Genomic DNA, 24,300 nt, shown 5'->3' with positions numbered 1-24,300 from the left:
TTTTTTTCTTTCCTTCTAAGGATGTATTTATCTCTTTTGAGTTAAGTACCTCTCTGCTCTCTTCTGACCTAATTTTGTCTGCGATAAATGCCAGCATTTCAGTGGAGTCATTTGAGCTTCTGTAAGAAAAGAACTGAAGTAAAAAATGAATGCACTCAACATTCCTGCCCTGATAGATTGCTTGTCAGCACTAAAAGCCTTGCAAGGCTTTAGGTGAGGTAAAACTCCAGAACCACCATTCTTTAGACAAAATTGCATTTCAGTGTTTCTGCTAATTATGCTGTACTAATGAAGTTAAAGCTCATTCAGACTACAGAGGTCTACAATTGGTACAGGCCTGATGCAGGCTGTTCTACTGGATCCATTCCCAGGGGTATTGCATGGCTAGAGGACATTCAAATTAAGTTTCAGCTCTGGTTTAGGCAGGAGAAAGAGACCAAATGCCTTTTGCTGAGAGGCACTGCTAATTGCAGCTGGCCAAAGAAGTGTTGTGATTCAACCATTTTCTATTCTTTCCTACCCCAGCATCTGAACAGGGAATGTTTTTCACTTGCTGATAGAGGGCCAGTAAATGGCATGAGAAGACTGAACTCAGCTGTATCTGCTCTTGCAGATATGGGAAGGAAATGACCAAAGAAGGTGCAGGGTGGCTTCCCATCCTAATCATTCAGGATGGATCCTAAGGCATAGCAGAGGACCCTTCATGTCACAGAGTAAGACAGTCAAGAAAGCTCAGGTGTGCTGGGTAACAGAAACATAAAGAAGGCTCTGCTGGGCAAGGCTCTTCCAGCAGCATATCCTGCTTCTGACACTATCCAGTAATGAATTCTAGGGAAAATATGGAGGCGAGGACATAATGGTTTTTCCCTCTACTATATACTCCCAGCTTCTACCACTCTGCAGCCCTCAGTCTTACAGAAACAACCTATCTTTTTCCAAGGCTACCAGCAACATAAGGGCTCACTGATCACCAATACACTAAAGCTCTCCCAGACTTATAGGGCTCATTTAGCTTTGCCTCAACAAGGAAAGAGTCCCTCATAGAGCAAAGACTTCATCTGGAGGGAAAAACTGAAGAAAACAGACCAGACAATGGCATTGCCGTAAAAAAAATTTAAGCAACAAAAGTCTTTCTCTTGAAATTGTCCCAAAGTATGTGACACCCTACAAAACAGATTGTGGGGGATGATATGCGTGTGTATGGGGGGGGGTGTGCATGCAACAATTAAACAAAATATTGTAATGTGATATATAATCTTAAGTCGCAAGATAATTAGCCTAGCCTAGCCTAGCCAGGGATCGGTGCTATTGCTCCCAGAGCAGCAGCCAAGCTCCCTGGTGGCTTCCTCAGGACTGAGCTGAGGCTCTGAGCCTCTGACTTTCAGCCTCACCTCTCATTGGCCCCCTGGTTCTGCTCATGCCCAGTAGGGTCCCCACCCTCATCACACACAGGTGCCCTTAACAGAGCCTCGTGCCCACTCCCTGGCAATTAGTGGCACCAGGTTGCCTCATTTCACTACATAGCCCTCCCCCTTTGTAAAGAACTCCTCTTTGTTACAATGACAATTGTTGTATGTTCTAGTGTACACAAATAAAACAAAAATTACAATTCCTCTGTCTTCCTTTTTTGTTGGCTTTTTTTGGTTTTTTTCTTTTACTTATTTTGGGTTTTCTGGGTTTTTTCTTTTATTTTTGTTTTGTTTTTTGGGGTTGTTTTTTTTTGTTTTGGGGGATTTTTGTTTTTTGTGTTGTGTTTTTTTGTTTTTTTATTTTTGTTTTTTTTAATTGTTTTTTGATTTTTGGGGTGTTTCGGGTTTTTTGTGTATTGCTTTTTTGTGGGTTTCCTGGGTTTTTTTGTGTTTTATTGCTTTTTTTGTTTTGGGGGGTTTTTTGGTTTTTTTTTTGCCTTGCCTTGCCTTGCCACACCAGCCCTTGGTCAGCTGCTGACCCCCACTCCCCCCCGGGTAGGGCAGCCACCCCTTGCCACCCCCATATCCAGGAGAGCTACCCCTGAGGGCTCTGCCGGGGTGCCGAAGCCTGGAGCTCATGGGCAAGTGTACCCCCACGTAGGAAAGGAATGTCTTGTCCTATGCCTGAGTGCAGAGCATCCCGAGGTCTGTCTGAAGCCAGGATCTCATACAGTTTCTCATCACTCAGAACCAGGCTTTGTTACTTTCAGTACATCTATGTAGACAGAAAAAAAAGTGAAATATTTCAGAATTCTTTTCCCCTTGGAGATTTAAACTCCACGGCCTTTCCAGATAAACCACTGTCACCATCACTGACAGAAGTACTCATGGTTTTAATGGAGTGTGGGACTAATGTACTTCAGGCCCCAGCGAGCCCTGTTTCCCAAAACGATGTCAGAGGCTCTGAAGTGATCCCTTACACCAATACACTCTCCAGAAAACATAAAAAGTATGACAGGCATATAACCAAACGAAATTAAGTCCAGACAAAACTCATAGGCACTATAAAACCTAAAATATAAAAACACTGTCAATAATACATCTTTTATACACTTGAAATAAAAGCTGTCCACATTAATGCATTTGTTTTAAATTATTTTCTATGTAGGCCAGCTGGAGAGCTGAACAGGAAAGCTTCTTAAAAAAAAATTAGCTATAGACTGAGTGCTCTGGTGAAAACTTCTAGATCTCTAGTTCAGGGATAAGTTTAGGGTAAGACAAACTTTCAAAATACTGTAGTATGATAAGGAAGAGTTTGGTCAAAATGGAACAAAAAGGAAAGTGGACTATATTAACTGTATTAACACTGTTAGGCTGTCACCATGCCAGATTTTTCAGAAACCAAAGGTTTCAGTTTCAGTTTGTCTTGTGGTCTGATACCAATTTTACCTGAGTGTTTATCTTTCTCCGGTGTAGAAAGCCTACTCCCAATACTGAAATTTGTAGCTCTGTGACTTAACATGTAGTAGCTTTCCATATGCAGCCTGGTAATCTACTCAACACTTGTGCACATGCTGTCAGGACATTTGGTATTACTGTGGAGAACATGAAAACTATTTCATGACAGCAAGCTGTGCTGGTGTCAAAGTCTCCTGCCAAGTCTAACAGATCACAAGAGGAGCTATTCCATTAAAATTCTGTGGTTCTTAATGCCACTTGAGATGGGTGTAAGGCAAAGTTTATGTTTCATTCCAATTAAGCTTTAGTGAAGTCACAGCATACAGATTTCTTGTTACTGGAATCTTCTTCCCAGCAGAAGCATTACTGGTGAAGGGAGGAATAAGTCAGGTCCTGCAAAGACCTCTTCATGAGGGAGCTGAAAAATAAGCAGTAACTGATGAAATCTGAAAATTTGAAGAAAGGATATACGTTTCCATGACTATTTATGACAGTGTAGCAGAAATGACTGAGCAAGCTGGATATAGTTGAGTCCAGCTTTAGCAGAGGATCCTCATCTTCACTATTTAGGAAGCAGGAACACCACTTTATCCATCAATGCTGGAACCCTAGAAAAGAGAGAAGTAGAAGGGAGCTTACAGGTGTAACACCAAACTCAAAAGTGGCAAAGCAGGCACTTTCCCCTGGGATGGCCTGGATCCCTAGTGCTTCTGTCCAAAATGCTCCCATTTTCTCTCCCTCCTCTCCAGCAGAAGGGAGACCTGTACTCTACCTCATGCTCAAACCCAGCTTTGCCTACATTGCTGCCAAGTGCTGAGTCTCCTCTGGGCAAAGAGCCTGGGGTTGGTGGTCAAAGGCAAGGTGAGGGAACACAGCAGCCTTCACTCTCCCTCCCTAGAGAAATCCTGGAGCCTGTTCATACTTCTGAGTGTTCTGCAGCTGACATGACAGGCCTCTCATTTCTTTTCTCATCTCTGCTAGGATCAAACCCCACAATACTATGGAAATGCTCTGGAAAGAGGTATTGGACTGTACTACTTAGGTGCCCTCAATATTTACTCATAGCCTAGCACTTCCCTTTAGGTTTTCTTTGTACAGCACCCTTTATAGAGGGCTTTTAACCAGCAATTATAAGAAGACTTTGCAAACCACTTAAAACCAAATAATTCAGTCTTAATAGCAGAAATAACACATAAACCAGATTAATTTAAAGCTGTTAATTTTAAGCTGTTACATGCCTCTTTTAACCAGAGCTAATAATTATTTAGTAGCTACCTCAGGACTCTTGTAACCCTCCTTGCCAAACGACTGATTCCTACCTAAGTTAAGAAGCACATTACAGTCTATTTGGATTCAAAAGTATTTTGATTGGGAATAAGGAGGGAATGAGACAGCTAATAGGGTAAAGATAACTCTTAAAAGCTGAGTTGCCCAGTACCAGGTGTGTGTATGGTGTTACTTGACCCACTGATCCTGCCCAAGCATACACACCAAAGCAGTTCCAAGAAAAGCACTGAGGAGCTGAAAGAGGTGAAAACTGGAGCCCACTAAAGAGGGAAGCAGAGGAATCCTGGTTCCTTCACATCAGCTCTACCTGGTAGCAAAGGCACAGTAGTTAAACCAGCTGAAAGTGAAGCAAAACCCGAACAAACTAAAAAGCCTGCAGAGTCCAGTGACTTAATTGGGTAGCAACAGGGCATGGGAAACATACAAAATAAAAAGAGCATGAAAGAAGCACACAGAGTAAGATAAGAAGTGATAGATTACAGATGACCAAATCTCTTAACATTCATGATGAATCCATCCAGTGTACGCCATCCTGAAAACAAGCCTTGCTCACTATGTTTCTCAGCCTGTGAGAAAAGGATTTGGGTTGATACCAACCACCAGAAAAGCAAATCAAGCTGTTCTTTCAAAGTGCTGCCTCAAGATGCTATCTTTGAGAAATGCAAGTCTCTTGCTGGGACTTACACTGAAGATGTGAAATTTATGGTGGCGGAAAAGTTTGTAGCCAAGTTCCAGGCTTTAAAGGCATGACAACAAAGCTGGAGCACACGTCTGCGTAGTAGAGACAGGCAGAGTGCTAAGAAATACGTGCAAACATTTTGTGGCTTTGCTCCTGTAATGATCAAAACTGAAATAGAAGAGCTGAACCAAGCAGGACTGTTCTGCTGATGGAAACTCAACCTATACTGTTAGTCTGCCAACAAAGATCATAGAATCATAGAATTGGATGGGTTGGAAGGGACCTCAAAGATCATCAAGTCCAACCCTTGATCCACTACCGCTGCAGTTACTAGACTATGGCACTGAGTGCCACATCCAGTCTCTGTTTAAATAACTCCAAGGACAGAGAATCCACTACTTCACTGGACAGCCCATTCCAATGCTTGATCACCCTCTCCATAAAGAAATTCTTTCTAATATCTAACCTAAACTTCCCCTGGCACAACTTAAGACCATGCCCTCTTGTCTTGTTGAAAGTCATCTGGGAGAAGAGACCAACCCCCCCCTGGCTACACCCTCCTTTCAGGGAGTTGTAGAGAGCAATGAGGTCTCCCCTGAGCCTCCTCTTCTTCAGGCTGAACACCCCTAGCTCCCTCAGCCTCTCCTCCTAATGGTCTGTACTCGAGTCCCTTCACCAGCCTGGTTGCCCTCCTTTGGACCCGCTTCAGGACCTCGATATCCTTCCTAAATTGAGGGGCCCAGAACTGGACACAGGACCAAGCTGTGGCCTCACCAGGGCTGAGTACAGAGGCAGAATCCCTTCTCTGGACCTGCTGGCCACACTGTTCCTGATACAGGCCAGGATGCCTTTGGCCTTCTTGGCCACCTGGGCACACTGCTGGCTCATGTTCAGCTTCCTGTCAATCCAGACTCCCAGGTCCCTCTCTGCCTGGCTGCTCTCAGCCACTCTGTGCCCAGCCTGGAGCTCCCCATGGGGTTGTTGAGGCCAAAGTGCAGGACCCAGCACTTGGCCTTGTTGAACCTCATCCTGTTGGAATCAGCCCAACTCTCCAGTCTGTCCAGGTCCCTCTGCAGAGCCCTCCTGCCTTCCAGCTGATCAACACTCCCCCCCAGCTTAGTGTCATCTGCGAATTTGCTGATGATGGACTCAATCCCCTCATCTAAATCATCAATGAAGATATTAAACAGAACTGGGCCCAACACTGATCCCTGGGGGACACCACTAGTGACCGGCTGCCAACTGGATGCAGCCCCGTTCAGCACCACTCTCTGGGCCCGGCCCTCCAGCCAGTTCCTAACCCAGCACAGGGTGCTCCTGTCCAAGCTGTGGGCTGACAGCTTTTTCAGGAGAATGCTATGGGGGATGGTGTCAAAGGCCTTGCTGAAGTCCAGGTAGACCATATCCACAGCCTTTCCCTCATCCACCAGTCGGGTCACCTGATCATAAAAGGAGATCAGGTTGGTCAGGCATGACCTGCCCTTTCTAAACCCGTGCTGGCTGGGTCTGATCCCTTGCCCATCCTGCAGGTGCTGTGTGATTGCACTGAGGATGATCTGCTCCATAACCCTGCCAGGCAGTGAGGTCAGGCTGACGGGCCTGTAGTTTCCTGGGTCCTCTTTCCGGCCCTTTTTGTGGATTAGTGTGACATTCGCCAACTTCCAATCATCTGGGATGTCCCCCATGAGCCAGGACTGTTGGTAGATGATAGAGAGAGGCCTGGTGAGCTCTTCTGCCAGCTCTCTCATCACCCTTGGGTGGATCCCATCCGCTCTCATAGACTTGTGGGGATCCAAGCATCTCAGTAGGTCACTGACTGTGTCCTTCAGGATTACAGGGGGGCTGTTTAGATTCCTGTCACCTTCAAAAGCTCCAGAAGCCAGCTGTCTTCAGGGTAACCTGTCTTTCTGTTGAAAACTGAGGTAAAGAAGGTGTTAAATACCTCAGCCTTTTCTTCATCTTTGACAACTATATTCCCACCCATGTCCAGTAAAGAATACTTACATCTTTTGCTTCTGATGTATTTGTAGAAGGACTTTTTGTTATCCTTCACAGAGGTGGTGAGATTCTGTTCACATTGTGCCTTTGTTTAATTTTCTTTCTACATGACTTAACAATATTCCTGAATTCCTCCTGAGTAGTTAGCCCTTTTTTCCATAATTGGTAGGCCCTCTTCTTAACCCTACTTTCTTTCAGAGTCTCCCAATTCAGCCAGACCAGTCGTCTTCTCCACCGGCTCGCCTTTCTGCAAGCTGGGACAGCCTGCTCTTGTGCTTTCAAAAGTTGCTCCTTGAAGTACGACCATCCCTCCTGTACCCCTCTGTTTTCAAGGGCTGTTTCCCAGGGTATACTCTGAACAAGTCTTCTGAATAGGCCAAAATCTGCCCTCTGGAAGTCCAACGTCTTATTGACGACCCTCCTTGTATCCCTGAATATTGAAAACTTTATTATTTCATGATTGCTCAGTCCCAGCCGTCCACTAACCACCACATCTCCCACCAGCTCCTCTCTGTTTGTGAAAAGGTGGTCAAGCGAGGCTACATCCCTGGTGGGCTCATTTACTAGTTGGAGCAGGAAATTATCCTCTATACACTCTAGGAATCTCCTAGACTGCCTCCTCTCTGTGGTGTGGAGTTCCCAGCAGATGTCTGGCAGGTTAAAGTTGCCCACGAGAACAAGGGATGACGATTTTGAGACATCCGCCAGCTGCCTGTAGAATAATTCATCATCCTCATCATCCTGATTGGATGGTCTGTAACAGATTACCATCACGATATCAGCCTTGTTGGCCTTTCCTCTGATTCTAATCCACAGGCACTCCACCTTATTATTGCTGACCTCAACTTCTACAGTGTCAGGAGACTCTCTAACATACAGAGCAACCCCTCCGCCTCTCCTACCCTGCCTGTCCCTTCTGAAGATGCCCTTTAGTAATGAAGAATGTTTTCCAGTTTATCCATCAAGGTCAGGATTTCAAAAGACCTTCAAGGACACAATACAGAGAAGAAAACTGGGTATCAATCACATGAAAAATAATTACGTCTTACCTGAAAGAATCACTCTCCTTTTGACTTCTACCTACTGCATTTTGCTAGGCCACCTCTTTGAATACGAACTTTGTAATACCTGTGTTAATATCCTCTCCAGAAGCAAGTCATGGAAAGATGCAAAACCATTTTCCTCTCAGTGCCATGACTGGTATCTGTTTTTCCTACATCTTTCCAGACACAAAACCAGAATATATTTGGCAAAAAATAAGGTGTGTTTTTGCAGTGGAAAGTGCTCACAGATAAAGTGATTTATTATACAGAGAAGTGCATTTTTTCATCAATACTGTTGTGTTTATGCAAGGTCTGCCACAGACATCAGGATTCACCAGTCTGAGAAAAAAACCTACCACAACATGAAGAATAACAACTACATCTCTCTTTATGGACCTATAGGTTTGCTGGGCAGCACTGATGTCAGACATCCTTCTGGAACTGCAGCTTTCATATGCATACTGGGGAAGCCTAAAAATAAACCAAAAGATATTTAATACAGATAACTAGCAGATTTTTTTTTAATGCCTGCACATTAAACACATGCTTCTGACTACACTTGCACAATTTCTAGAGCAAATCTACTCACTGCATCACTTATTCACTGAAGTAGATTGTCACAAAACAACAGTGACCCAGTACTGTTGGGTACAGACTACACAAGGAAGTGTAGTCTACTCCCTTGCATCTCATGTGACCTTAAAATATCACCACTACAGACTGAATCTATCAGTCCTCTCCACTTGCTCGAATTAATTCTGCTCCTGCTCATTGTCTTCTGCTAGTTTGGAACTAATAGATCTGCTACAGCAGCCTGAAGCAGAAACAACATTATTTTTGATACTACCATAAAGTCAGTTAAAATGCAGCAATGCAACAGATCAGCTAAAAAGGCAACACATGGGGGCAGGAGAAGCACACACACAAATGTAACACTGCAGGGCCTTATGGGACCTTCACAGTATGATGCAACATCTGGGAGAGAAACCTCTCTTGCATTTAAGTGGTGGCATAAGTGATTTAGTAAATGAGCTTGGGTTAAAATATCTTTCTGTTTTATAAATGGAAAAAAAGGCAGATAAAAATCCCACTATTCCCATACTGGAGAGAAGTATCTTCTTATGTAATTCAGTTGAAGATTATTATTAGGTAGCCAAATGAACTGTATTACTTTACTTACACAGTTACTTTTTTACAGGTTTTGTGCTAGGCACTGTGAATCCCAGAGAGCAGCTATCCTACTGCAGTGAAAAGCAAGGTTTAAAAAAAAAACCAAAAACAGTACAGTCACTATTTAGCTACAGGCTTAAATTCATACAAAATATTAAAACAGTAAAACACATATATTTAATTCTGCTCTAATGCACAGACCAACCCAAATTCAAGTCAATCTAAAAATTCAACTAATTGCAAATGAAAATATGTTCAGTACTATGATCGAGAATGGATTATTTTCAGAATCTAAGAAACTGGAAAACAAAGGAAACTAAAAGAACAGGTAATCTAGTCCTTCCTGCTTCATTTTAATTTAAATATCTTTGACAATCTTCCCAAGTGAAATATTTTCTTGTGCTTTTACCTTAGAAAGAGTGCCTTTTCCCCTGTGTTTGACATGGAATATTAAACAGATGATGAGGGAAACTGGCTCCTACAGGGTTGTGCATTTTAAAACATTTGAATTCAAAACCTGTTACCAAAGAAATATAATTGCTCTTTTACTTTTAGTTGTTTTCACCACTATTGCACTATTGAAAAAGGCAAATGAGAAGTAAAATCTGTTAAAAAGCTTCTTTAAAAATACACAGTTGTAAGTAAGCATACTCTTGAGTCTCAAATCTAAGTGAAACAGATGTTGAATATGAAATATTCTAAAATTCATCATCACCCTTTTCATAATATATTTTTTTCCCCTTAAAAGGCAGTATTTCACACATCAATAATTCCACACCTAAAAAAAGGCTCCCAGGTGGTATTGCACTTGTAAGAATTCAATATTCTTTTTTAAAAAAATAAATAAATAGTTAGACAAAGGACACTTCAAAAGACATTTCAATAGTGAAAACAGAAGTGGAAAAGATCCCTATACTAAGATTTTTAATTAAGGGGCACACTCTATTTTCTCCATATGGTGACCCAGTATCTCTCAACAGTGTGAACAACCTTCAATGCTGATAGGTACCAAGATTAAATTCTGCCTCTTCTTGCATGAGATGCTTGCATTTATGCCTACTTTTTTTATGACCACATTTCTAGGTGGTCTAAAATTAATCATTCCTTCCCTCCCCTCCCCTCTGTGTTCTTTTATTAGCTGATACTTGAATTCACACCACCTGAAAGTCTATCAAAAAGCTGAGTGTCGCTCCAATAAAAACATACAAGCAAATATTCACATATTTTACTGTTCTAACACAACAAGTTCTCTATAAAGAGTAGGAATCAAAATAGTGTCAGGTAACAGCATTACCTAAGGATGCATTAAATTTATTTTTCCACAAAATAATTACGTTTCTTCATTAAAACCAGACAGTATTTCAGTTCTACAAAACAAACCCTAGATATCTTCTCTTTCAATTCCAATCGAAATTTCATTAGGACACAAAAGATTTTTGAGATATTTTGTTGCAATAATAGCAACCCATTTCAAGTAATGAATTAATGTAAGGTTTTATTTCTAGTCATCTATACCAATTTTAAAAACAGGTTAATTCTTAAGATTCACAAATTCCACATTTTAGAAACCTGTATTTCCTCTAATTAAATAAACTTCTAGAAATTTTCCTCAGTGGGTATAATATACTACTAAAAATACTTTTAATTTTTTTCTAACTCTTTACTAAGAATAGAAAGAAGGTGCCATTATTTTTTTACTTCAGAAGCCAGTCCCTACTATCAGAAAAGACTTGGCATGGCCACACATAAAAGTGTTCAGGTGCAGTATCATACAAGGATATACAAAAAAAGCAGTGTATAATACTGTGACAGTTTTTTCAATATATTCACATACAGTAATCTCTGACTACCTGTAACTAAACCGGCCATAAATCCTGAAGAACCTTGTCTATAAAATTGAGTACCCCATCAGTATATCATCTCTCTTCTAAAAATACCCGTATTTTACACTAATATACAAGGTATCTGCTTGCAAACACAGAAGTAGCCATAAATAAAACTTTATTCTTTCATTTCATTTACAAGCTACCAAGTACCATGTATTTACACAGCACTGGACACTTAGAGTAGTTTGCAGTCACAAAATGATCCAGACAGCTGTTGATAAAGTAAAGGATCTTAAGATAAAAGCAAAGTAATACTGTAACAGATAAGTGGCAAAAAAGCAGTTTTGCCATAATGATCAGACTTGCATGTTGCATCAATTCTGGTTGAAACGACTCAGCGCCATGCGATTCTCAGCTTTAATTTGTTTGCAGTCTGGCTAAAGTTTGGACAGTCATTTCTCTTTTGCAGTTATTAAAATAAAAAAAGTTAAAAACTATAGCAGCAACAAGCAAACCCTGTGACAGGAAGGCAAGGTTTAAGAACTAAAAAAGTTTATACAATGTGCTTAGGAAGGTTGCAGAATTTATCTCCCATCGGCTGGAGTTCGACTGAGTGACAACATGATTCGGGCGTATCTCTCACAGAGTTCATGTGTGGAGTAGGAGGGTAACTTTGGCGGGTCATTGAAACCTTTAATCTCTGTAGAACAATCTAGAAGTTTTGGCAGGAAATCCGTCAGCTTTTCTTGCAAGTTAGCTGCAAATACAACAAGGAAAACAAACGTAAGAACGTACATCTGCATGGGGAATTCTCCTTCCACTCAAAAGAGGAAGGTGACCCTTTTTCTACTGGGAGGTGAGCAGAAGAGGAGTTTCACTTGGAATAATCTTTCAGGTCTCCCAGAAATAACTAGAACATATCATTCCCTAGTAAGAAATCAATACAAACACCTCTTCAGATGTGCAGAACAGCACAAATGCTTTTGCATTCAAAAAGTATGTTTCCTTTAAGGCTAAACACCCCAGTGCAACGTAGGGGAAAAAAACATTTAAATAAATGTGTACAGGTTTACTGAAAAGACAGGTAAGCTCAAAATACACAAATAGAGGTTCAATTCAAGACATGGAAACCATCATATTTATAAAAGAGGTGCACAAGGACCTTTTACCTTAATGAATAAAAGACTTACGTTCCATTTCTTGCCCAAGGTAAGAACACCACCGGTTTCTCATATCTTCCACAGCAACAATATCTTTTTCTTCCATTTCATCCACCAGTAGTAATGGCAAACACGGGACTATAAGCTCGTTCATAATGATCAGACCATTATTTACTTCCTGATCATCTCCTGATTCAAACAGTGCTGCAGCATGTTCATTTAGTTTCTTCATAAGCCACCATAAGAAAAGAAAGCCTTTAAGTACACAGCATTTCACATTCTACCACACATCAGTTTCTAGTTGTTTTAAAGTATGATTTTCCTACAAAGCTACCTGGTAATTTGTATTAACCTCAGCTGCATTTTAACATTTAGAGCAATGATGCATATATTCTATAAAACCACTTGGTCTTGTGTACTTCTTCAAGCCACCGCATTTGATACCTGTAAATTCAACCATTGCAGCTGCTATTTTTAAGAATAATATCCACTTATTTTTCTCACTATTGCCCGAAGTGGCATAGTCAAGGAAAAAAACCCTGATGCCTTTTCCAGTATTTGCCTCCCATCAACCTGTGGTAACACAGGAGTCTGCTCACCAACACTGATAACCTCTTACTCCCACCTATTCAAACACGATGGCAGTGAGTACACTATTTACAATCATAAACATGACTGATAATTTAAAAAAATAAAAAACAGGAATTATATTTTCCTTCTTACTTCTGCTTTTTTTTCCTTACACAAGTCTAAGTATTAATGAAGGAGTTTTTCTTGGATTTGTTTATTTGTTGGTTTGTTTTACATGATGGCAAAACTTTCCTATGAGTTAATTTTCTTAAGGCTATGCAGCAAGTCTAATGTTTTGAAAAATATTTCACCCTTCACTTACAAGCAAACATTCTCGTCTGTAGTGAGATATCAGCTCTTCATCATGCCCTCTGTATGGGCCTTTGGACAAGAGTTCTTTGTTATTCTGGTAAGCATAGATAAGGTAGAGCAAGGCTTCCATATAGCTGAAGCAAAGAAACAAAAACATTAGATGCAACATGCAGGTAGCAGCTGTTTCAGGCTAACTACTGTGTTCTTCAGAAGACAGGCAAAGTTGCTTCTTCACTCTAAGTTCACCCCTTTCCACCAATCTCTTAATTATGTTTTTTCTACCACGCAACCTCATCTTTTATGCACAAATAATAATTGGTTTAGAACAACTTATTATTGGGTTAGATCACTTGCACGTGAAGTCTGATCCAAAGCTCATTGAAATAAATGAGTATCATTTCACTCACTTAAAAAATAGCTTTGGCTTAGCCTTGAGTATATACAAAACCAATAATTTTTCCTGTGTGCTTTTATGTCACATTAGGGTTGGTCTTTTGATTTTTAGATCAGCTTATCAAGACTTGAAGATGTCATCTTAGTTTTAAAAAAAACAAAAACCAAACCTAAACAAAACAAATTAACACACAACCAAAACACCCCCCCCCCAAAAAAAAAACTCCACAACCCCAACAATAACAACAAAACCACACAAGAACAAACTGTGACTCTTTTAGCCTAGACTGGTGAGATTTCTGTCTTTAATTTAAATGCAGAAGATAAACACAAGTCTAATTGGTAAAGGATGAGTTACAGAGTACCCAAGAATTTAACAATTAATGAAAAGAGATCCCTTCATGCAGATTAACAATCTCCTCTTATACTGTCACATACCATTTCCAGCAAACACCTTAAATTTTAATTCTCTGACTTAGAGAAACCCAGTTGGCAGACAGATACTGAAAGCAGTTCAGGCAGCTACCCTAAAACAGCAGTTAATCACATTTTTGTTAAAATGAAAATAAATAAAAAGAAATAAAGGAAGAGAAATTGTCTAATTGAGTGGTTAGAGGAACAGTATGTTGTGCACTGACTCCCTTCTAGTGAGAAAAGGAGGTCATGGTTAAGGCTTAAACTATTAAAGCCAAACCACCATACTACAAAAAAAAAGGGCTGAAAATGAGTGCATGCAGGGCATGCATGAAAAATACGTCAGAATTTTCCAAAGGAGACAAGCTCAAGACTTACAGCAATGCCTCCCAATGAGACAACTTAAAAAGAGGGGAAAAGGCTATTTTAAGTAGCAATGGTTTCTAAAGCTTTACTTTCTAATATCCCTGTTCAGAAGAGCAAGTTCAGAGAAGTGTCTCAGTTGGAAAAGACCTCTAAGATCATCGTGTCCAATTGTCAACATCCCCCCCCCTCTCCCATAAGTAAAATACATTTATCAATATCTGTACCACCATGCCCACTTATAGCATTCCCCAAAGTTCCTCATCCACAAGGTCTTTAAATACTTCCAGCAATGGTGATTCTACCACCTCCTTGGGCAGTCAGTTCAAACGCCTGACTACTCTCTTGGTAAAGAAATTCTTCCTCCTATCTAGTCTAAACCTCCTCTGGTACAGCTTCAGGCCATGTCCTCTAGTTGTATCATTATTTGAGAGAAGGGGACAGCACCCACCTTCCTACAACCTCCTTTCAGGTAGTTATAGAGAACAATAAGGTCTCCTCTCAGCCTCCTCTTATCCAAATTAAACATTCCCAATTCCCTCAGCCTCTCCTCACAGGTCTTGTTCTACAGACCCTTCACCAGCTTGGCTGCCCTGCTCTGAACTCACTCCAGCACCTCAATGCCTTTTTTGTAGTGAGGGGTCCAGAACTGAACACAGTACTCAAGGTGTGGCTACACCAGTGCCAAATGCAGGGGCACAATTACTTCCCTGCTCCTGCTGGTCACAAGCCAGGATGCTGTTGGCCACCCTGGACACACTGCTGGCTCATAGTCATCTGGCTGTCACCCAGCACCCCCAGGTCTTTTTCTGCCAGGCAGCTTTCCAGCCACTCCTCCCCAAGCCTGGGGTTGTTGTAACCAAAATGCAAGTCTCAGCACTTGGCATTGTTAAACCCCATTTTAGTGGCCTTGGCTCACTGGTCCAGCTTGTCCAGGTCCCTTTGCAGATTGTTCCTATCCTTGAGCAGATCAACAATCCCACCTACAGAACACTGTAATTTGATGAATAGATCAAGCCAAACACCATAACTCCAGAATCTGTGAAGTTATTTCTTCCACCATGCAATCTGCTCATAGCCCCTTGCAATTCTAAATATTTGTTGCTCAAATTACTATTAAATATATATTAACATATTACATTATAAGTTCAGACACTGTTCTCCAACTTTGTCCTCAAAATGCAGAGCTATACTTTCATTAAAAGGCCTACTATTCTCTCCCCAAGTTGCAGTTCTCCTGCCCATGAAAACTCTTCACACCACTGATCAACAGCTGATCAGAGAGCAGAAATCCTAATGCAGGAGGAAAGAGAAGATAATGGCAAGGAACTTGAATTGCAAGATATAAAGCCAGAGGAGTGAGGCTTTTTCTCCCTTTCTGTTCTAAGTGCAGTTAATTGTGAAACTGCAAATGGAAATTAAAACTGTGAACAATTCAACTGATCCAAATTAAAAACTTGCTGCTGGTAGCTGCCTCATTCCCAGTACTTCTCTCCCTGCTCCTCCCCCCCCCACTTGTGCGACCTTTCCCTGGAACAACCATCTAACAGCAAGGTAAGCTATTCTAAATCATCATTATGTACATACAAGCTCACAGTCCTTATATAACTTCAGAAATATGACTACAGTATAAATTCACAAGAAGATCCTGCCTTTTCACACTTAAGTAAGTTCCAGCCTCTGAAGCTTTAGTCTAAAATCAGTTGAAGCTGATCACAGAATTCTCATGTTTTCTGGGCATAGGCTTTGGAAAAGATGCAGGAAAGTCAGACTGGCTCTAAAAGGCATTTCAGAAAAAATTGAAAAAAATGTATTTGCTTTAGAAGAAACTTAAAAAGCAACTGCTAAGGTCTAGAGTTTGTTCACTTCTCAGTTACTACCACAAGAGTGAGCTGCAGGTAGAACTCCTACCAAGGTCAGCTGTCTGCATTCATCTCCCCCATGGCAGGGTCCAACTTCATAGTACAGTCAGACAAGATATGCCTGTAAGATTCTACTTTTCCATCTGCAGTGAAAAGTGGGAGTTGTCACCCAGCATAAGGGATCACGAGTGAACACTGAAAGTAGTCATAACTTCCCAGTGCTCAGAGTAAGCCATTTTCAGTATCAGTTTTCACTCCAGCACCAAGACCTATAAAAGTAAGCTACACAGAGAAGAAAAAGATACAAACTACTTCTCTAATGTTGTTTTTGTATTTGTTCAACAGAATATAATTACTTAAGGAAATCAGAGACTATGTGGTTAAATGTTAATTTTTGGCTTCATCTAAAGATGGAGCACTGATAGGTATCAAATACTGTTATTAAGCTACAAAAAAGTTGGCTGACTGAAGGAGACAGATGTTTGGGAAAAAAGCCTCACAACAGTCCTGCTGATGAAGGTCATATTTCCATTAATAAAGTCTGTGTTTTCAGAAATATCTTTAAAGTTACATTTTTATGATCACAGTGTTAATAAGAGAACTTAGGAGGAGTTCATCAACTTAGTCTCATTTTCACCATAAGGATGGTAAGCACTGCTCTCTAGAGTGTACAAGGTCTGATTCTCAGTAATATCCGTACAAAGTCCTTTGGGAAGCTGAAGCTGGAATGCAGGTAACTGCCATAGGTGCCTTTAGAGAGGCACCTCTAAAGAGGAGCTTTGAACAATGCTGTTCTGAAGACTCTTCTGCAGAATTCTTTGAGGCACTTATCAGCACAGTAGGTCAGAGTTCTAAGTTTTAGCTATAGTGCATTAAGCACATAAATGTCACAGGTTTTGTATTGCCATCGATAAGAGAAGGGAATGGAATCACCACTGCCTCATGGAGCTAAGAAGAATCAGCTACAATTATGACAATTACACATGACAGTCCTCAAACATATTCTTTTTCCTGACCCTTAAAGCCCCATCACAAGTGGAATTTTGGCTCTGACAAATGCAAAAGGCAAAACTTCTTCTGTGGAAAGACCTAATAAAAAGACAGGTAAGATAGGGACTAACTACTTCTGACTGCTGATCAAAGCAGGTAACTATGTGCACATGTGGTGCCAGAGAGGGAAGATTTTAATGTCTGTGGGATACTGACAGCACTTAGATTAGGAGAGAAGAAGGAATACATGCATATGTGGAGGTTGCTTCTGAAAAGTGTAAATGGTTTGATAAGAAAAGAAGAAATAAAGATTAAGACATGCAAACTGGGAAACTGAGTTAGATGCTAGACTGCAAGTATCAATGGACTAAATAAATTCTTTATAAAAGAAAAGGAAGAACACATTAAACAATCTTAAATATAGATTTAGTTATCATCAATATTACATTTTGCCTTTAAATTGCTCTACTGCATTTGAGTTCTATACCAACACTTACCTCTTTTTTTGGAAAAACTCCAATCCTACCATAAGAAACATGGTTGTTTCCCTGAAATTTCTATAGTCTTGATGCCATCTCTGCATATAAAAAAAGGAGTATATATGATTTCAACCAAAAACACGAAAAGCAAGTATTTTTTTAATTTTTTTTTACACTTTGTACAAAAAACTTACAGTAAATGCTAAAAACTCCTAGTAGGCTTGTATGTGGAAAAAGTCTACCTGCATACATTCCCACCCCCCCAATAAAAATAAAATTCTTAAATACACAAAATATTTCTAAATGAGATCATTTTTACAGAATGTATTACCATTTGAAAGGCACATAAAGCAACTTTAGGGAACCACAGTCAGAATTACATGAGATCCCCTTTTTCTTATCAAAAAGTATTGAGAAGCTAATAACCTTTTTTCTTCCTCGTATTATGCTCAATTTCCTCAGAAACTGTTGGAATGCTTTTTCATAAAGGCTTAACTTTAATGTAAGAATGAAATAGAAAACATTTTGTGGTAAGTCACAAAAAGAACAAATTTAAATTCAGATCATGGAGATATTTATACTAGATCAAAACATTTATCTTACTGTATCACCATTTACATTTTTAGAGTTTACAGGTAAATGCTGTAAGTGAAAAAGGCACTTTAACTGCAGTTGGTTAGTAGACAACATTTAATCACTTATTAAAGCTAAAATAGAGGATGGCATACCATAATACATAGCCACTTACAGATTCAACACAAAGAGCATGAAGAAGGATTCATGAAATGTCGTCTCACAATACAGGACATATACTGACAAAATCTTTGGAGAAATTACCAATGATTTGCCTCAGGAGCTAAAAAAGTGTCATGTTTTTTGCAGGGAAATAGAAGACTCTCCACACTATCACTAAAGCTAAGTCCAGAATTGTTCACTTTACCTGTGCAATGCCATTCAGAAAATGGCAAGATACTGAGCCTTGGACAGTGTAAAAAAGCACAGAAAAATCCCACTGTGAGACTTGTTTCCACTCACAGGGCAGGGACAGCACACTCATCTAGCAGGCATCTACTGCAGGTCCCAAATGTGGTGGTGAGAAATGACAAGGAAATATTTTTCATTTGGTGTGTTGAGGGGAAGATTACTTCCATAATTCTCCTCAACAAGCTGTTTGGAAAGATGACCATAACACCAAAGTTTAAATGGTGCACTAGAATCTGCCTAGGACATAAATATTCTGTTAAGAGGCCTAAAGGAACAGTATTACAGAGCTGAAATTGATGTTGTAAAACCAGCTACAGATTTAGCTTTAAATACGAGGTGAATTATTTTTGGAAAATATTAGTCATAACTATTTAATGTTTGAGACTTAGGTCTTGTTTCCAACTTCTTCTAAATAGTGTAGGAGGAAAAAAATAAATGCATAAACTGCTTATATAAGGTCTCAGCAAACAAAATAATCTGGTGGTCATAAGAAAATGGGGATGGCTGCAAGACAAATGGAGGAAAAGTGCAAATGTGACTGTGCATGTGACCCAGTTCTCAAGCTGTGTAAGGTTTGGCTTAGACCACTCTCATTCCTTCACTATTAGCTGCTTCTGACTAGAGAAAGTCAGTTGGCTCATATGGTGCTAAATTATGAAATACTGTTAGTGATGTTGAGACACGTAAAGAAGTTAGGACAGACTCAAATTTGATATTTATTTATGGCTTAAGACACTGGAATTACAGGTGTGGAAAACACAGCTTTAGAGCACCTAGTCAGAGCAGCATTCCTACAAATAAATGTTTTTTCAATAACTATTTCTAACTTCTTAGAGTAAGACAAGGGAGAAGTTTCTGAAGATGAAATTCAGCTTACAGATAATTATTTTACATTACAGTTTAACTTAAAGCTAAAAAATACTGACCTCATATTCCTCCATATTTACTTCATCTGGTTTTATCATTTCAAGTTTAGCTTGAGCAACCTTCATTATGTTACGGCACCTTACAAAAAGCAATGTGAAATCACAGAAAATTAATGCAAATTCACAAAGGACATGACATTATCAACACAGACATCAGCCCCAAAGAGTATAAGCTACAGTCTTAAGCAAAACACTATTAAAACACTGTAGAAAATGTGCTTTTCATTATACACTGTAAAATCAGCAGGAGAGAGTATATTTTACACATCCATGAAATGGCAATTTTTCCTAAATTGCCACATTTTCCTCAGCTTCTCTTTTTAAGTTAAAGTTCAGACAGCTTGAAACACCTCAACATTTACTTTGCAAAAGTACTGTTAGAAGAGTATTCACTACGGAGAAGTACGACTAATGTTCTCTACTCTTTAATTAATGATTTAAGTAAGTAACTGTGGAATGTTGAGTGGAAAAGAGACATTGTCTTGCATTCAAGTAAACTACCCATATAGCTTCTGCAGGGCTTTGCTGTCACTGCTGACTTAGAGGGCAGTAGAGAAAGCAAGCTACACAGCCTTACACACTAGTATGAAATGAGGTAGACGAATCTATGAGCAAAATTATGAGTAACAGCAAGTATCTCTCTGTACTCCACGATGATAAAAACCCAACTTCATGTTTACTCTTTTTATAGAAGACGGTATTTTTTACAAAATATACTTGCAAGCTATTACCTAGAAGGTAAAGGCAATCAAACACACTGGTCTTCTATTATATGTGCTATCTGAATATGAAAGGGTGTCTCTAGACATCACAGAATGCCCACAAACATGGGAAGCAAGACCTTCAGATGTTACTACTTACCTTTCATCAAAGCTAAGGTTGTGATCTCCAAACTGTTCCAGTAATGTTCTTTCAATTATCTTCTTTGGTGCCTGGTTTTGGATGAAGTAAACAATTGCATGACGCAAGCGGTAATCACATTCGGGTGGTGGATCTTCCTGGGCTAACTTTAGCAAGCGTGTGTACTCCAATTTAATTGCCTAAATAATTAAAAAAAAAAATACACATTATTCTTTTTGGCTCTTAACTCTTAAGCATCACAGACACTAACAGGATAATTCACATCCCATGGCCTTTTGCCTACCAAATATGTCTTTAACAATCCATGCCTTCTGAAAAGTTTGAAATGTTTAAAAAAAAAAAAAAAAGACACAAAAAACTCCAAAACACACCAAACATAAACTGACAAAAATAGTAAAGTTGCTCCTGTCTCTCCCCAACTAAGCCTGCAGAAACTTCAGAAGTATTCCAAATTCTGTGCTACATCTCCTTGGTATAAGGTTTATCCAAGAGAGGCCTCTTGAACCTTTTACAGTTCAAAAGCAGCATAGGATTTTGGAGACTTAAAGGAATTTTTTAAACAATGTTAAAAAGGTACCTTTAATACATGGTTAAAATATAAATACATGAATATAACAAATTCTACAGAAAGTTTAATAAACTCATACGATTTTGGAAATTCTACATGAGAAGAGGAAATGCTTTTCAATAAAAATAAAATTTTAATATTTCTAAAGAAAACAATACTTCAACAGGTATGGTATTAGTCTGCTATGGGGTAGGACAGAGTCCTCACTAAATATTTTAGACAGACTTCAGAGGTCAGCAGAAGCATTTACTTTTCCAGCTCTGCCAGCACATTAGATTTTAATGAACATCATCTGTTATGTTCATTAGATTTTACTCAAACTACACAACATGAACAAGAGTAACATGAAGAAAAACAATTAGAAAAATGGAGACAAATGTTAATATGTATATAATTTATCTCTCAATATAGGGAGGTGACCAGGTTGTTTGCTAACACTAATTGTGACTTGAAACAAATGACTTAACCTCACATATTAGCAAAGTTTCAACACAATATATGCAAAAAATCAGGCTTCAAAGCATGCAGAAGACTACCCTGTTCAATATTTCAAGTTCCTTTTTGCTGAAGTATGTGACAGTAGCAGGTAATTTCTTGATGTTTAACTCTCAGAAATTTGGATTCTCATCCAGTACTAATAAACATTTTGTTTCAAGACTAAAAATGTGGGTTAGATACATACAGGCTTAAAGACAGAGAGTGTGTAGAACTTTAAAAATTAAAAGAATGCATCAGTATTTTAAAATACTAATCATATGGATTCTAGTTTAAAAGGAAGTTTGGGAGAACCCATTATAAACAGCAGAACCTGTAGCAGAATTTCTATTATCTAACATCACAAGAAGTTCTACCATTAGAAAACGAGCAAAGATAACTATGTAAATAAATCTTGTTGACTGGGGCAGACCAGAAACAAAAAGCAATTGCTATTAGACATTCAATTTTTCAGAGAATTACTAAGAAGTAGAAAAAAATGCAACATAAAACCTCTATTCTTACATACATATGTAAACAATATAATATGCTACATATTCAGATATCCTATGTACAGTGAAAAATAACACTTCTTTGCACAGAATACAGGAAAAAAGGGTGGCAGGAAAACATATTACGTGCTTTCATTTCCCCACTGAGAAGGTTATATAAAAGATCTTAACACAAATATTCTACAAGGAGCTGTCTATAAAGTTTAAAGAAAAATGACTGGAAGAGTCAAGAAGTATGTTAAATACTTCACGTTAGTCCCATCTCCAGCCTGAGATCTAAAGGGGGAGTAAAACCCTGGCAGCAAGTTACCCACCTAAAACCCCACAATTTTCTGACAACATTAATTTTATAAAAAACCACAAAGAAGCCCAGAATGTAACACTATTAAAAAAAATAATTTAAGTTTGTACAGTGAGTTTATGGACTAATGATATTTCATCTGGTACATTTCAAAATACAAATTTTGCTACTAAGTATGACTACTTCATCTGCATACATTCATACTAATGCATTCCTCAAAAATGAACCAAGTTCCATCTCTTCTAAACTATTGCAAACATGAATCAGCAGAAAATCAGTATGGAAATTTTTTTACTCTCCAACAATTCAATGTCAGGACATTTTTCACTCAAAGACAAGTTCTGTTCCTCCTGAAGTAAAAATGTTCAAGCATAAGGAAAAACTTTTTTACTGTGAGGGACAGTAACAGAGCACTGGAAGAGGCTGTCCAGATAGGTTGTTGAGTCTCTGGAGACATTCAAAATCTGTCTGGAGGTGTTTCTGTCAGATGTACTCTAGCAGGGAGGCTGGACTAGATGATCTTCAGAGGTCCTTACCTGGCCCTACCATTCTGTGATTCCAAATTGAAGACTGAAAAACATTTCAACTGAGCACTGTTTTGAAAACTATGAAGCACTAAGTATAGTTTTAGAGTCAAAACTTTTAGACACTTTTTAGAGTCAAAACACCTATTTAGAATCATTAACTCTCTGGTAAAAAATCTGATGTGCTCAAATGAGGATTTTTTTTAACGTACAAAATAAAAGTGACATCTTTTTATTAAGTCATAAATTTGAAAACCAGCACTGAATCTCAAGTAAAACCTATCTGACCAGAGGCTATGGCAGGTGTCCCTCTGTTCCATGAGGGCAGGCACAGTTAACAGACAGCCCCACAAACAAGTGTTATGGTCATAACACTTCTCCAAGTCTCCATTACAAAAACCCACACAAAAAACAGACAAAGAAACAAACAAACAAACCCCAGATTTATATTTCCTTTCCAATTTTCCAAGGCTTTGTGTCATTTTGTTGTTTGTGGTGGATTTTTTTGTTTGCATTTTGGTTTTTTAGGGTGGTTTTGGTTTGGTTTTCTTTTTTTGTTTGTTTTTTGTGTTTTTTTGGGTTTTGTTTGTTTGTTTTTGGTTTTGTGTGTGTTTTGGATTTTTTTATTTGTTTCTTGTTTTTGTTTTTTTACAATTTCTTCTAGTGCAACTACACTGTAACAATTAAAAAGAAAACAAGTTACTAATCAACAACAAGCAAGACATTCATTTCTTCTTCCCAGATCACATTTGAGAGGATTTTACATCATGTCAAAGTAAATCCTTTTCTAATACTCTGAAAATTGAAAAGATCATGAGCTAAAAATGCTCCAAAGTGTATTTAAGACTAACACATTTTAAATCTGGCACCATTGCGAAGAGTAACAACTAGAAAAAGCCTAGTGTTTGATTCCCAGTCATAAACACTGCATAAATAAATAGTACTGACATCCATGCAGTTACACAAAAGAAAGTTATTTAGATTTACTATAAAAATTTTATGAGGTATGAAGCAAGAACGTCTCTGAAACAGACAACAAATTACTACGAAATTATGCCCCTGGGTGAAAAAAATCACATCCCAAAAAGTCTAGTGAAGGCATGAGTTTTGTTACTAACAGGGGAAAAAATATATACATATCCCTACTGATGACACATCTAGGTTTCATGTTACTTGCTACTATTATTAGAACACTAAAATGCAGGAAGATTATAAGCTACCAATATCAAGGCAGTGCACTGCTGAAGCAAAAGGGAATTAGCTCCCTGTTTTTCAAGGAAGAATTATCTAAATGGAAGACTGGTATCATAGAAGAGTACGTACAAACGCTAGTACAGTCTTAATGTGCATTGCATCAAAGGGGGGAGGGAGAAGGCATATCTAACAATAAAAGTCAGAAGATAAAAAGTTGAAAATGTTCATTGTACCTTAAAGAACCCTGCTTCTGGCCCACACCTGTCATAAACATTCCTGGCTTTACCTATAGCCATGATAATACCTTGCATGTTCGGGGTCAGCATGACCTGCCACAAGGGATTTAAGGTAAAAAGTTTTGCATGATTAATATTTTAATGACCAAATTCAAAATGCTTTTAGTCTCATGCAAGATAAAAGCAACTTAGTGCATGCATACACTGAAATGGCACATTTCAATACAGATCTGGTGTACATATTCTGCAAATCAGTCAGGGCATGTGTATATATAACTCTAACAACATATGACTAAAGGATGCTTAA

The 24,300-nt window shown here is 38.9% G+C and overlaps 1 protein-coding gene across 2 annotated transcripts in view; it reads right to left on the bottom strand.

Moving 5' to 3' along the window:
- Positions 1 to 11,028: 11,028 nt before the first annotated feature.
- Positions 11,029 to 24,300, bottom strand: part of USP25 (ubiquitin specific peptidase 25) — an 89,586-nt gene continuing 76,314 nt past the window's right edge. The window contains exons 20-26 of one of the 2 annotated variants that reach the window (XM_030447678.1): positions 23,991 to 24,086; positions 20,185 to 20,363; positions 19,324 to 19,402; positions 17,432 to 17,511; positions 12,923 to 13,046; positions 12,061 to 12,256; positions 11,029 to 11,627 (exon numbers count right to left, since the gene is read on the bottom strand). In XM_030447678.1, the coding sequence (XP_030303538.1) occupies positions 11,455 to 11,627; positions 12,061 to 12,256; positions 12,923 to 13,046; positions 17,432 to 17,511; positions 19,324 to 19,402; positions 20,185 to 20,363; positions 23,991 to 24,086 (927 nt within the window). In that variant the 3' untranslated portion in view covers positions 11,029 to 11,454. The remainder of the gene's footprint in view (positions 11,628 to 12,060; positions 12,257 to 12,922; positions 13,047 to 17,431; positions 17,512 to 19,323; positions 19,403 to 20,184; positions 20,364 to 23,990; positions 24,087 to 24,300) is intronic. The other variant, XM_030447687.1, reaches the window with a different exon arrangement.

Source organism: Calypte anna, chromosome 1 (genome assembly GCF_003957555.1).
Source record: "Calypte anna isolate BGI_N300 chromosome 1, bCalAnn1_v1.p, whole genome shotgun sequence".
Lineage (NCBI taxonomy): Eukaryota > Metazoa > Chordata > Aves > Apodiformes > Trochilidae > Calypte > Calypte anna.
This window is presented reverse-complemented; position numbering and strand designations above follow the sequence as displayed.